Source organism: Neovison vison, chromosome 12, assembly GCF_020171115.1.
Source record: "Neovison vison isolate M4711 chromosome 12, ASM_NN_V1, whole genome shotgun sequence".
Lineage (NCBI taxonomy): Eukaryota > Metazoa > Chordata > Mammalia > Carnivora > Mustelidae > Neogale > Neogale vison.
The window spans coordinates 73,071,745-73,085,422 of record NC_058102.1 but is presented as its reverse complement, the minus strand read 5'-3'; the positions used below and the strand labels follow the sequence as shown (position 1 = coordinate 73,085,422).

Below are 13,678 nucleotides of genomic sequence, written 5' to 3'. Positions count from 1 at the left end.
TAAAGTTTGTCTTAAATCCCTCACAAAATAGCCTCCCAAGAACTGGCAGTGGCAGGCAGAGGAGGGGTTTCCTGGGCTGTGTCTGCCCTCAAACCACCTGCAGGTCCTGCCTCCTGCTTCCAGGACCTTTGCTTCAGGTTTTCTAAAGAGGGAAACAGAGACATTCAACTCTTTTTACCATCATTGTTTCTGTCAGAACTCACTGCATTTTATGAAATTAATTCCATGAATGACCAGCTTCTCACAATCCCCACTCTAGATTCCTTAATTAGTACAAACTTTAATTCTCCTCTTCCTGGGGTGGCTCCAAGGGAAGGGAAGAGGTAAATACAAGGGCTTCTCTGAGGACCTTCCCTGAGGGGCTTCTAGGGGAGCGGAGGTGTTGATGTGGGGGGTGTGCCTGTAACTGCAGCTGTGTATGAGGTTAGAGGGTAAAACACAGGAGGGGTTTCCTTGAGGCTGCTGTTGCTCTTTCCCTGTGAACCTCTTCTGACTATCGCAAGTGGATAGGGCTCCGCAGCAGCCCAGCATCTTAGCCATGAACTTCCCAGCAGGAAACTCATTAGGGTTTCCTTGAGAGGTGATGAGAAATAAATATCAGGGTTTAGAAGAAACACACTAACGATAGCCAGGATTGGAAGGCTCCTGGTTCCTTAGTGCTGTTGAACTCATTCAGGGTTTGTGTACCTGTACACACACACCATACCTGATAAGTCTAAAAATATGCCCGTATTTGTAGACATACCAAGAGGAATATACCCCACTCCCTGTTGCATATTTCTATTCAAATTTAGAGCACAAATATCCATATATTTGGTGCACACACATGACTTTCAATGAGGAGATTTATGACTATATGTACCGAGCTTGTTCTCTTTCCAGGCTCCTGACTACAGAGTGGGGCCCAGGAGAGATTGTCTGACTATGAGCTGTATGTGTCACTAAGTGTGTCTCTGACCACATGCCACAAAACACATAAAAATTATTTTCTCATCATTCACTATTGGGAATTATCCACTGTCTTTCAGTTACCTCTATGCCATCACGTTTCAGTGATCAGCAGGACCTCACTGAGCTGATACTCCGTGCAGAGTATAGCTCAGGGGTTACAGGTATTAGACTCTGCTCAAACTTGGTACAAATCCAAGCTTTACTACTCACTTTGCACAAATGACTGAACCTCTCTTTGCCTTAGTTTCAACATTTCTAAAATGAGCACAACCACACTCACCTCATTCAACTTTGTATCTAATAGGTGATTATGTAAAGTGCTTGGAGTACTCACAGTTGGTAGCTATAGAATCATCATCATCACTGTGGGGTTGTGGACATAGAAGGAAGTAATGCTTGAGAGAGATGTTCCTTTCCCTTAGGAGGTTTTGAAATCTCCTATGACACAGGATGAGTACATGGAGAAAGGAGTAAACCTAAAACTCTATTTGAGCCCTAATGTCTAATATATTCTCCTAAATCCAAGGAGAGTTACGAGAACTGATAGCAGATTTCAGTGCTCGAATAAGTTGTGGGTTTTTTTTTTTTCTGTCATTCATCATCCCCATGCCTCACCACCTACATACACCACACATCCACCCAGCCCCTCATTTAGGAAGTCGACTGGAGAATTCATGGGATAACAATGATTTTGAGAATTCATTTTCTATATTTCCCTGTTTCTGTGCAGGAGCCCTCCTATCTCACCCATCACCCTCTGATCTCAAAAAATGATTTCTTGGGTTCAATCTCCATCTATTTTCCTTTAATATTGGCTTCTATTTCTCACCCATTTTTATAAAGGATGAGTACAAGATCCCTTGAAAGGCTAAGAAAATTCTCCAATGGGAGCACCTGAGTGGCTCAGTCAGTTGGGCATCTACCTTTGGTTTGGGTCATGGTCACAAAGTCCTGGATACAAGACCCTTATCGGGCTCAATGCTTTGCAGGGGGTCTGCTTCTCCCTCTCTCTCTGACCGCCCTCCCCACTTGGTCATTTTCATTTTCTATCTCTCTCAGAAAACTTTTTAAAAAAGTAAATTCTCCAATACCCACCTTGTCCATTGTTCCACTGCCCATCAGCACAGTTGTATGGGATTAAAGGTCTCATATACTTTGTTATTAACCAATTGAAAATTATCAATGATCCCTCAAAAGGCATAATTTGATCCTTATTAGAGTATAGCCTCTTATGTAGACATCCTGTCTCTCCTGAAAGCATTTGAAAGATGAGAGTTGCCTAATTTCCAGGACAGATAATTAAGAATTCCTATTTCATCCCCCAGCCTCCACAGTCACCTCAATTAGTATCATCAGGTTATCACTCATTTGATTAAGAGACAGTATAATCCTGAGTCAGGGCATGACCAATATGATCGCCCTGGGCTCTTGCAGGCCAACATATGAAGGTGGGGAAGTGGAATTGGCAGGAGTCACCACCCACCCAACGTTTGCTTCAGAGGAGGCCTGAGGACCAGAAAGACTTGAGTGAGGTCACTGAAGGCTTTTTCCCACTGTGGGCAGAGTGCTAAACCCTGCCATCATGACTGCTTTGGGAGTCCTGGAGACAGGCGAGCAGTCAGACCCCACACTTCTCCCTCTTCCCAAATTCAATTCCCTAACCAAGGCCCCACTTCTTGTGTTCCCAGTACCAGTTTTCACACCTTCCATAATGCCCATCTGAGGCCAGACACCTGTCATCCCACATCTAATTCCAGTGTTTCTCAAACCTGAATGACCACACAGATCACCTGGAAGCTTGCTAAAAATGCAGATTCTGATTCAGTAGGTCTGGGTTGGGGTCCAAGAATCTGAATTTCTACAAGCTCCCAAGTGACACCCATGCTACAAGAGCAAGGATCTAGATAATATAGCAGTTGCTACAACTGCTTCCCAGGAAGAGTCTATCTGTCCACATCTTTCTCTCTGTCTATCCTCCAGATGGCTGTGAGAATCATGTCTCATTCCTTCCTGATTCAGGAATCTCACACCATGGCATAATACACAACATTGTATTGTACACAGGAATACACAATACATTCTTTCATGACTCTTAAAGGTCCGTATGACTAGAATTACTGTCCCATTTCTTTTCCAACTCACCCGTCTGTCTTTTGTTTACCGAGTTACTCCATAGACAACATTCTCCAGGAAGTGTTTCTTGACCTATACCTCTTTGTCAGCTTCAACTCATACCTTCCCTTCCAGAATAATGATGCCTCAATCCTGATCCAATTATTAATCCTCCTATTTCAGCCCGTTTTCCTCCCCATGTACAAGATCAATTCTCTCTGCCCAAGAATTGCAAGTGCTTTCAGAAGGTATTTGTTCCAGTCCCTCAAAGAAACATCTACTGGAGTAGGTAAATATATGGGTAATCTTGCCTCTGGCAGGCTTCCCCTGGAGTCACCTACTTTCTGGTGGGAACATGAGAAATTCAGCAAGTAAGGAAGTACCTTCCCTCCCTCCCTCACAGGGCAGACCCCATGCATTAATACAATAGAAAAACACTGGCCCTCCTATACCAAAGCATAAAACTGACTGCATCAAGAAGGACGCCTGTTGAGCCCAACTGGAGCCAGCCTCATCTTCAGGGATTCCCTGGTATCAGGTAGAACCGGTTGGCGCTTCTATCAGTTTCACTCCTTCTGGCCCCTCCTCACATCTCATGGGAAGAGTTGGAGCTGGACCAGGGGAGGTCATGTCATGCATTCTCCTGACCCAGGACTGTATTTTCCCTGTTGCTCTTTGGATGAACAACACTGTTCTTACTGTTGGATTTAGAGGAAATAAGAACTTACTCCTTGTCCTAAGAAAGACTCCACTGTGAAGGAACAGACAACACAGTTACTATAACTCAGGCATATCCACACAATGGCAAAACTACAGGTGCCTGGGCGCAGTTCTAGATGCGGGGTACAGACAGCTCTGGATGGAGAGACATTCTGCTTGCCAAGGAAGTCTCCCAGAAGATAGTTGAAAGGAGTAGCACATGCTGGCCTGAAGGAAGGAGAATTTTCCGTACCAATGAAATGCGTTAGTCTCAATTCACTGGAACATGAATTTATTAAATGTTCATTAGATTCCTGACCCCTGCGGGATGCTCTGGGAGTGAAAACAGGATACACTACTTACCCAAGATCTATAATCAGGAGCAAAAAAAAAAAAAAAGAAAGAAAAAAAAAAGAAAAAAGAATCACATATCTGTGGTATGCTATTTTTTTAATTTTCAGATTTATTGGTGTATAATTGACATATAAAATTGTGACATATTTACAGTATACACAGTATTAATTTGATATACATATAATTGTGAAATGATACATTATGATTTGCCCAATGGGAAAGCATTATCAATGGAATTTTAATCTCCATGTTTTGTTAAATGAAGGTGAGTGTACAAAGGGCACCTCTGTTTCCCTCACGTCAACTTTACACCTAAAGAGCCTTTATCTGGAGCTCTGGTGTTCAACAGGTGGTCCCTGGACCAGTGGCATCAGCATCTCCTGGGAACTTGTTGGAAGTATAGGTTCTGGGCCCCACCCAGACCTCCTGAATTCCAAACACTGAGGACAGGGTCCAGCAATCTCTTTCCACAAGCGCTCCAGGTGTCATGGCACCCCTGAGGCTCAAGCACCACTGAGCAGGATACTATTCCTAGCCACTCTCCACAGGGCCCTCTCTCACTGGGACCTTGATTAATGAAGTGAAGATATAACACTGAGTGTGCCCAGTTAGCTTCTTCAAATTTTTGTCAGTTTTCCTTTTTTGTCCAGAACAAAACTTCCCACTGGACCCATGCAATCCAACCTGCTCATACAGGAGAAAAACTAATTAAAGAAGTCTCTCTCCTGTGATGGTAGGCCAGGGACACTCAGCACTACTTGTGATGAGTAGTTCTGTTTAATTTAATGACGTAGGATTAGCAAGTCAACTAGGCTGCAGATCTACAGCTGACAGTTTAGTCATCTGTCACTATGACATGATTATCAATAGGTTCCAAACACAGGAGGGGGAAATAGGGTGTTATTTATTGGAGCTCTACAACTCCAACAATGGGTTGTAGTGAAAAGTAGGCAGGATACAGGTTCAGTCATTTGAAGTAAGGTGACCTAATTGAGAGAATAACAGGACAGAAGAACCAGAGGACTCCTAGAATATTTTAAGGAAATGTAACTTGAAAAAGGGATCAGTTGTGACCTCTCCTGCTACACATAACTAAGCAGAGCATGGAAGGAACTGAGTGGCTTCCTGAAGGTCACATTGCTAATTGTGGTGGAAACAGGCCCAGAACCCAGGACATGTGGCTTTCAGCGGTGCACTTTCTGAACAGGTGGGCCAAAGCAGACAACAGTAGAGAAACTTTAATGTCCAAGAATGCAGATGTTGCTAAGAGAAGTATCAACTCAGGGATTTTCGGCATGGACAGTGAGCTCAAAGCCAAAGTGTTTTTTGTCCAGAGGAGAGCTCTGGCTCCAGTCACCCGTGCATGCTCTGTTGACCCCTCACACAGCCAAGGCTCACGCTACACAGCCTGCTCACTGTGCTCTGAACACAACTTTATTTTCCTGTGCTTCTCCTCCTGGTGCTCTCTCTCGACCTGCAATCTCTCCCAGTGCCCAGATGTGGCAAATCCCACCCCTGAAGTGAGTCAGCTCAAAAGCCATTCCTCTACAAAGTCTCCTCTAATTTCACCATCAACCTTCACCTCTGTACCCACCACAAATGATCATCCTCCACCTTGAATTGCCAAGATATTTTATTTTTATATTACTTATGGCAACACATTCTACTTTGTGTTACAGCAATGCTTTACCTCTTGTATTAGATATAAGCTCCTTGAATGTGGAAGCCATGTTTCATCTTTTTTTTTTAGTCTTTTCTTAGCTTCTTTTTCTTTTTTTTAAATGTAAATATAATGAGCATGCAGTGTTGTTGTATTACTCGCAGGTGCACAATACAATGATTCAACAATTTCACACATTTTTCAGGGCTCATAAAGATTAATGTACTCTTAATTCCCTTTATTTAAATCACCCATTCCCCTACCCATCTCCCCTTTGGCAACCATGAGTTTTTTCCCATTATTTAGGGGTCTAGGGTGTTGTGTTTTTTGTTTGATTATTTATTTATTTTGGTATTGCGTTTCTCTCTCTTTTTTCTTTTTTCATTTTGATTTTTTTTTGTTTCTTTAATTCTCCATAAGACTGAAAACATGTCATTTGTTTTTCCCAGACTGACGTATTTAAATTAGCATGATGCCCACCCAGTTCATCCTGTTGTTACAAATGGCAAGATTCCATTCTTCTTTATGGCTGAGTAATAGTCCATTAGATGTACATATAGAATACATCTTCTTTTTTTAAAAAAATTATTTTTAAAGTTTTTTTTAAATTAACTTATTTGACAGGCAGAGATCACAAGTAGGCAGAGAGGCAGGCAGAGAGAGAGAGAAGGAAGCAGGCTCCCTGCTGAGCGGAGAGCCCAATGCAGGGCTCAATCCCAGGACCCTGGGATCATGACCCGAGCTGAAGGCAGAGGCTTTAACCCACTGAGCCACCCAGGTGTTCCTAAAAAAATATTTTACTTATTTATTTGACAGAGATAGATCACAAGTAAGCAGAGGTGGGCAGAGAGAGAGAGAGGGAAGCAGTCTTCCTGCTGAGCAGAGAGCCCAATGTGGAGTTCAGTCCCAGGACCCTGAGATCATGACTTGGGCCAAAGGCAGAGGCTTTAACCCACTGAGCCACCCAGGTGCCCCTGAATACATTTTGTTTATCCATTCTTCTAATGATGCACACATCTGTTCCTTCCATATGCTGGCTATTGTAAATAATGCTGCAATAAACATAGAGGTGCATATATCTTCTCAAATTCATGAAACAAAAACACTTTTGTACAGAAAAGGAAACCATCAATAACAAAAAAAGACAACCTACTGAATAGGAGAAGATATTTGCAAATGATATATCAATAAAGAGTTAATACTCAAAACACACAAAGAACTTCTACAAGCCGATAACAAAAAGCAAAAATCTGATTAAAAAATGGGCAGAGGACCTTAATAGACACTTTTCCAAAGAAGACATACATCTGGGGGGTTTGAAGTGGCGGGGGGGTGGGAGGTTGGGGTACCAGGTGGTGGGTATTATAGAGGGCACAGCTTGCATGGAGCACTGGGTGTGGTGAAAAAATAATGAATACTGTTTTTCTGAAAATAAATAAATTGAAAAAAAATAAAAAAATAAAAAAAAAAAGAAGACATACAGATGGCCAACAGACACATGAAAAGATGTTTAGTGTTACTCATCATCAGGGAAATACAAATGATTACTATACATTAGCTAACTGAACATAAAAAAATTAAATATATCAAACCCTTTTAAATAAGTGTTGTCAGATGTCACTTTATACCTGTCATGAGGGCTAAAATCATAAAGACAAGAAAAACAAGTGCTGCCAAAGATATGGAGAAAAAGGAATCTTTGTGCACTGTTGATAGGAATGTCAATTGATGCAGGCCTTACGGAAAACAGTGTGGAAGATCCTCAAAAAGATTAAAACAGCACTACCATATGATCCAGTAATTCTGCTACTGGATATTTTCTTAAGTAATCTCTACATTCAATATGGGGCTCAAACTCACAGGCCTGAGAGCAAGAGTCATGGTCTACTGACTCTGCCAACAAGGCATCTCCTTCATTAGTGAATATTTAACTAAAGAAAACAAAAACATTTTATCAAGATTCTTCTAATACTAATTCTGTAAAAGTCAGAAAGCAGCTACAGACACAATTGAAGAGTAGAAAGTAAAAAAAAAGGTAGGGGGGCGGAGAGCAAAGACACATCCTTCACTGTACCATAAATATGAAGCTCTAATAGTGTTCCCACACCAATATCTCATAGGAGCCCATATTTCCATTTGCTCAGGAGTACTCCCCATTGTGTAGGGAACCAGACTGCATTCAGGTGTGATGATGTCAAGCCAAATACATATTGGCACTGCTTAGTTCAAGGTCTAGAGTTTGGGTCCATAAGCAGGGTTAAGCTACCCGGCTTTGCTGGATCCCAGAGCTGAAGTAGAAAACAAACCCGATCAGCATCCAGACACCAAATCTGAGCCAGGTGCCAGCTGACATCTGCATTATAAGGCAAACATTCATAAAGATGCTCAGGAGTGGGAGGAGAGGAAGAGCAGGGACCTTAAAGGAAAGGGGAGAGGAGCTCTGAGGCTGTCTCCAGATGACCCCAGTGATCCCAGTGATGAGCACCAGAAGCAGCACAACCACTGTGATCGGCCCTGGGTCTCCAGAAAGCAGACCTGGCCAGTGGGCCAGCACCAGGGAGAGGAGAGTCATCAGCAGAACCAGCAGTGAGGAGCAAACATAGACAACCCGGCCAGAGAGTGGAGTGGGGGTGAGGCTGTCTGGAAAAAATACTCCTTGTAGAGTCAGCTTCTCTGCTGCAGGTGCGGTCTTCTCCTGCATCTGCGCTACATTTCCCCCATCCTCCTCCTGCAGCTCTTCTTCATTTTCCTCCTTCCTCCTCTCAATCTGGTACCTGACAGTAAGAACACAAAAAGCTACCAGGGAATAGGATATCAGGGTCCCAACTGACCTCAGATCCAGAAGATCAGTGAGTCCAAAGAAGAATAACACGATTGCTGTGATAATGCCAAGGATTAGAGTGGACAAGATACGGCCATATGTGTTGTAAATGAACTTGGCAAGGACTGGGAAGAGGAGACCATCCTCTGCCATCATGTATACCACCTGACGTATGGGGAACGTAAAGCCCAAATAGAGGCCAACAAAAAAACTACCAAAAATTGCAAAAACTACAAGATAGTATGCAGGGACCCAGCCAATATGGAGAAATGCCTCAGGCAAGGTGCTCCCAGGTTGAAGCTGGTAGTAAGGAACCATGAGTGTAAGTGATGCAGAGACACCAAAATACACAAAAAAGCAGATGAGCAGTGAAATCACAATGCCCATGGGGATGGAACGCTGGGGATTGTGGGATTCTTTGACTCTGGTAACAATAACGCTGAAACCTATAAATGCATAGAAACAGGTAGCTGATCCACGGAGAATGCCCTCAAAGCCAAAAGGCATGAATCCTCCAGAGCCCAGAGGGCCCAAGCGAGAGGTATCATTGAGTCCGGCCTGTATGTAGTCCTCTTCTGTGAGCTTCCAGTTGTGTAGGTCCCCCTTAATGAAGCCAGAGATGATGCAAAAGCTGAGAACCAAAAGCTTCACCAAAGTAAACCCTTCAAAAACTCTGAGGAAGCCAAGCCGACCCATAGACAGCAGTTCCGTGAACAAAAACAGAAAGATGACAAAAAAGTAGCCTAGATTGTCTGCAATGACTTGGGGAACATACTGTGAGATGGTCTCTTGCTGGGTCTCAGAGATCCGGTTCCCAATGAAGCTGTCAAAAGTTAAGATCCAGGCCTGGACCACAATGAATGCATCAACAACAAAGGAGAGGATGAGGTTCCAGCCAGTGATGAAAGCCCACAGTTCACCTACAGTGACGTAGATGTAGAGATATGCCGAGCCAGAATGGGAGACCCGGGCACTAAACTCCGCATAGCACAGCCCAGCCAACAGTGATGTTAGACCTGCCACCAAAAAGCAGATCACAGTGGATGGTCCTGCTTGATTACCAGCCACCTCATTAGCCAGGAAGTACACACCGATACCCACTGTGCGGCCCACACCCAGTGCCACTAAATCCAGAGTGCTCAGTTTTATGCCAAATCTATACTCATACACTTCTTTCTCCAGCGGACGTCTTTTTACCAGCTTTTGACGAAACCTGCTAAGCACCTGACGCGGCATTCTAGCTGGAATTGAAGAAGATTCTAAGGATCAGAGAGCTGTGGCAAGCCCAGGGACCAAGAATGCTGGATCTGGTTAAGTGAGGCTGAGTTAAGCCAAGTTGGGTGGGGACTGCGGGGTCCTTTGCTCAGGCTTCAGAGCTGCTGCTTCATATTTCTTCTTTTTTTTTCCTTTTTAAAATTTTATTGGATTTTTAAAATTTGTTTTATTTTTTGAGTGTTCCAAGATTCTTCTGGTACATGCTATCCTTCCAGAATGCCTATGGAAACAATAAATATTAACTGAACAATGGTGTTCAACCAATCAACTGAGAATCAAAGGTTGCATATAACTTGTTGCAGCCCAAGTATCACAGAAACTGACACCAAAAGACACCACAGAAAAATTAATCCTGCTTTCCCTCCAGTAAAAGTACCAAATACCTCCCAACATTCTGTTTTGTTTTGTTTTGTTTTGTTTTAATTTATTTTCCAGTGGGCTCCATGCCCAGCATGAACCCTACATGGGGTCTGAATTCACAACTCTGAGATCAAGACCTGAGCTGGTATCAAGTGTTGGAGTCTCAACCAACTGAACCACCCAAGCATTCCAACAATTTCCTTTTTTACACATAACATAATCCCATGTGAGTTCACAAGTCACATAGCTTTCTGTGTTAATTAGGTGGTAAGACAAAGCAGGGTATGGATGTATTGTGCAAGATTTAACATGCGGGATGTGTGCCCACTGCTTGAGCATGAGTTATGACACATTAATTCATGGACTAGATGCCTCTTTGCAATTACAGACCCATTCTTTATATATCATTGGAGTTTAAATACAAATATTAGTTCTCTCTGTCTTAAAACTCTCAGCCCCAAAACCTGCTACCCAAGGTTAGAATCACTTTGGCCCCCTTTCCCTCGTTCTACATCATCTATTTAGCCATACCGATGGCCAAGAATGTACAGTCCACCCCTTCCCTTTACCCATTTGGCCCACTAGGGCGTGTTGCACAGAGAAGAGAAGGGAGATAGGGACAGGACCTTCATAACTACATGCAAGGAGGAGAGGACCAGACTATCTGTGAAGGAAACACTGGAGAAATGGTGGCAGCAGCCAATCCATGATCCATGACTGAGAAGGGAGAGGAGTCAGAGAGGCTATGTTGTGATTTCTGACACTCAGTAAACCTCACCCAAAGCAACCAGACAAAAATTCACTACCTTTTTTATGTCCACAATATGACTGTGTGATAGGTAGGGGGAAAAGAAAAGTTTCACTTAGCCCAGTTGCTCTCAACCAAGAAAATCCTTTTGTTTCCTCCTTCTCTGGGTATTAGGAGAGGTGAACCCATTTGTGCAGACAGTCTCCTCATTGTCTACACTGTGCTCTGTACACACCTCCCTGTGCCATCTGAGGTGTCAGTGCCAGGGGCCTGGAGAACCTGCCTTGCTCTGTGAGCTTATATTAAGCTTGTATTAATACAAGCTTGTAAGCTTGTATTAAACTCACAAGCTCACTCACTTGTGACTCCCTATGAATTTTTCACAAGGAGTTACTTTTAATTCATTCAAACTTCTGTCTGAATTTTTTTTAATTTATTTTTTATTTTCAGTATAACAGTATTCATTATTTTTGCACCACACCCAGTGCTCCATGCAATCCGTGCCCTCTCTAATACCCACCACATGGTACCCCGACCTCCCACCCCCCACCCCTTCAAAACCCTCAGATTGTTTTTCAGAGTCCATAGTCTCTCATGGTTCACCTCCTCTTCCAATTTCCCCCAACTCGCTTCTCCTCTCTAACTCCCCATGTCCTCCATACTATTTGTTATGCTCCACAAATAAGTGAAACCATATGATAAATGACTCTCTCTGCTTGACTTATTTCACTCAGCATAATCTCTTCCAGTCCCGTCCATGTTGCTACAAAAGCTGGGTATTCGTCCTTTATGATGGAGGCATAATACTCCATAGTGTATATGGACCACATCTTCCTTATCCATTCGTCCGTTGAAGGGCATCTTGGTTCTTTCCACAGTTTGGTGACCGTGGCCATCGCTGCTATAAACATTGGGGTACAGATGGCCCTTCTTTTCACTACATCTGTATCTTTGGGGTAAATACCCAGGAGTGCAATGGCAGGGTCATAGGGAAGTTCTATTTTTAATTTCTTGAGGAATCTCCACACTGTTCTCCAAAGAGACTGCACCAACTTGCATTCCCACCAACAGTGGAAGAGGGTTCCCCTTTCTCCACATCCTCTCCAACACATGTTGTTTACTGTCTTGTTAATTTTGGCCATTCTAACTGTTGTAAGGTGATATCTCAATGTAGTTTTAATTTGAATTTCCCTGATGGCTAGTGATGATGAACATTTTTTCATGTGTCTGATAGTCATTTGTATGTCTTTATTGGAGAAGTGTCTATCTATATCTTCTGCCCATTTTTTGATATGATTGTCTGTTTTGTGTGTGTTGAGATTGAGGAGTTCATTATAGATCCTGGATATCAACCTTTTGTCTGTACTGTCATTTGCAAATATCTTCTCCCATTCCGTGGGTTGCCTCTTTGTTTTCTTGACTGTTTCCTTTGCTGTGCAGAAGCTTTTGATTTTGATGAAGTCCCAAAAGTTCATCTTCGCTTTTGTTTCCTTTGCCTTTGGAGACATATCTTGAAAGAAGTTGCTGTGGCTGATATCGAAGAGATTAATGAAGAAGTCAAACTCTCTCTCTCTTTGCAGATGACATGATTCTTTATATGGAAGACCCAAAAGACCCCACCCCCAAACTACTAGAACTCATACAACAATTCAGCAATATGGCAGGATACAAAGTCAATGTACAGAAATCAGTGGCTTTCTTATACACTAATAATGAAAATACAGAAAGGAAATTAGAGAATCGATTCCATTTACTATAGCACCAAGAACCATGAGATACCTGGGAATAAACCTAACCAAAGAGGTAAAGGATCTGTACTTGAGGAACACTCATGAAAGAAATTGAAGAAGACACAAAAAGATGGAAGACCATTCCATGCTCTTGGATTGGAAGAATAAACATTGTTAAAATGTCTATACTGCCTAGAGCAATCTATACTTTTAATGCCATTCCGATCAAAATTCCACCGGTATTCTTCAAAGAGCTGGAGCAAATAATCCTAAAATTTGTATGGAATCAGAAGAGACCCCCGAATCGCTAAGGAAATGTTGAAAAACAAAAATAAAACGGGGGGCATCACGTTACCTGATTTCAAGACTTACTACAAAGCTGTGATCACCAAGACAGCATGGTACTGGCATAAAAACAGACACATAGACCAGTGGAACAGAGTAGAGAGCCCAGATATGGACCCTCAACTCTATGGTCAAATAATCTTCGACAAAACAGGAAAAAATATACGGTGGAAAAAAGACAGTCTCTTCAATAAATGGTGCTGGGAAAACTGGGCAGCTATATGTAGAAGAATGAAACTCGACCATTCTCTTACACCATACACAAAGATAAACTCAAAATGAATAAAAGACCTTAATGTGAGACAGGAATCCATCAGAATCCTAGAGGAGAACATAGGCAGTAATCTCTGTCTGAATGTTTTCTTAACGAAGGACTCCTGTGTATAATTCCCTCTTACTCCTCTTCCCCTGCTTCTCTTCAGATGGCCCTTCCACAAGGGGAGCAAGGCTCTGGATGAACAATTCACAGCACTGCCCAGGAAATGAGAAGTGGAGAACAGAGTAAACAAAGTCATGCAGCCCGCACTCTCCACCCTACTCTTGCTTAAGTCTTACAAGAATTTTAGGAAATGTTCTTAGAAGTTTTTAAAGGCAGAAATATCAGTCAAAATTGGAAGGTCTAC

At 42.7% G+C, this 13,678-nt stretch overlaps 1 protein-coding gene across 1 annotated transcript; it reads right to left on the bottom strand.

Annotated features, from left to right (window-relative positions):
• Window positions 1–8,033: 8,033 nt before the first annotated feature.
• On the bottom strand, window positions 8,034–9,833 carry LOC122891961 (cationic amino acid transporter 3-like). Its single transcript, XM_044228018.1, has one exon. The coding sequence runs from the start codon at window positions 9,831–9,833 to the stop codon at window positions 8,034–8,036; it is 1,800 nt and encodes a 599-aa protein (XP_044083953.1).
• Between the last annotated feature and the right edge of the window lie 3,845 nt (window positions 9,834–13,678).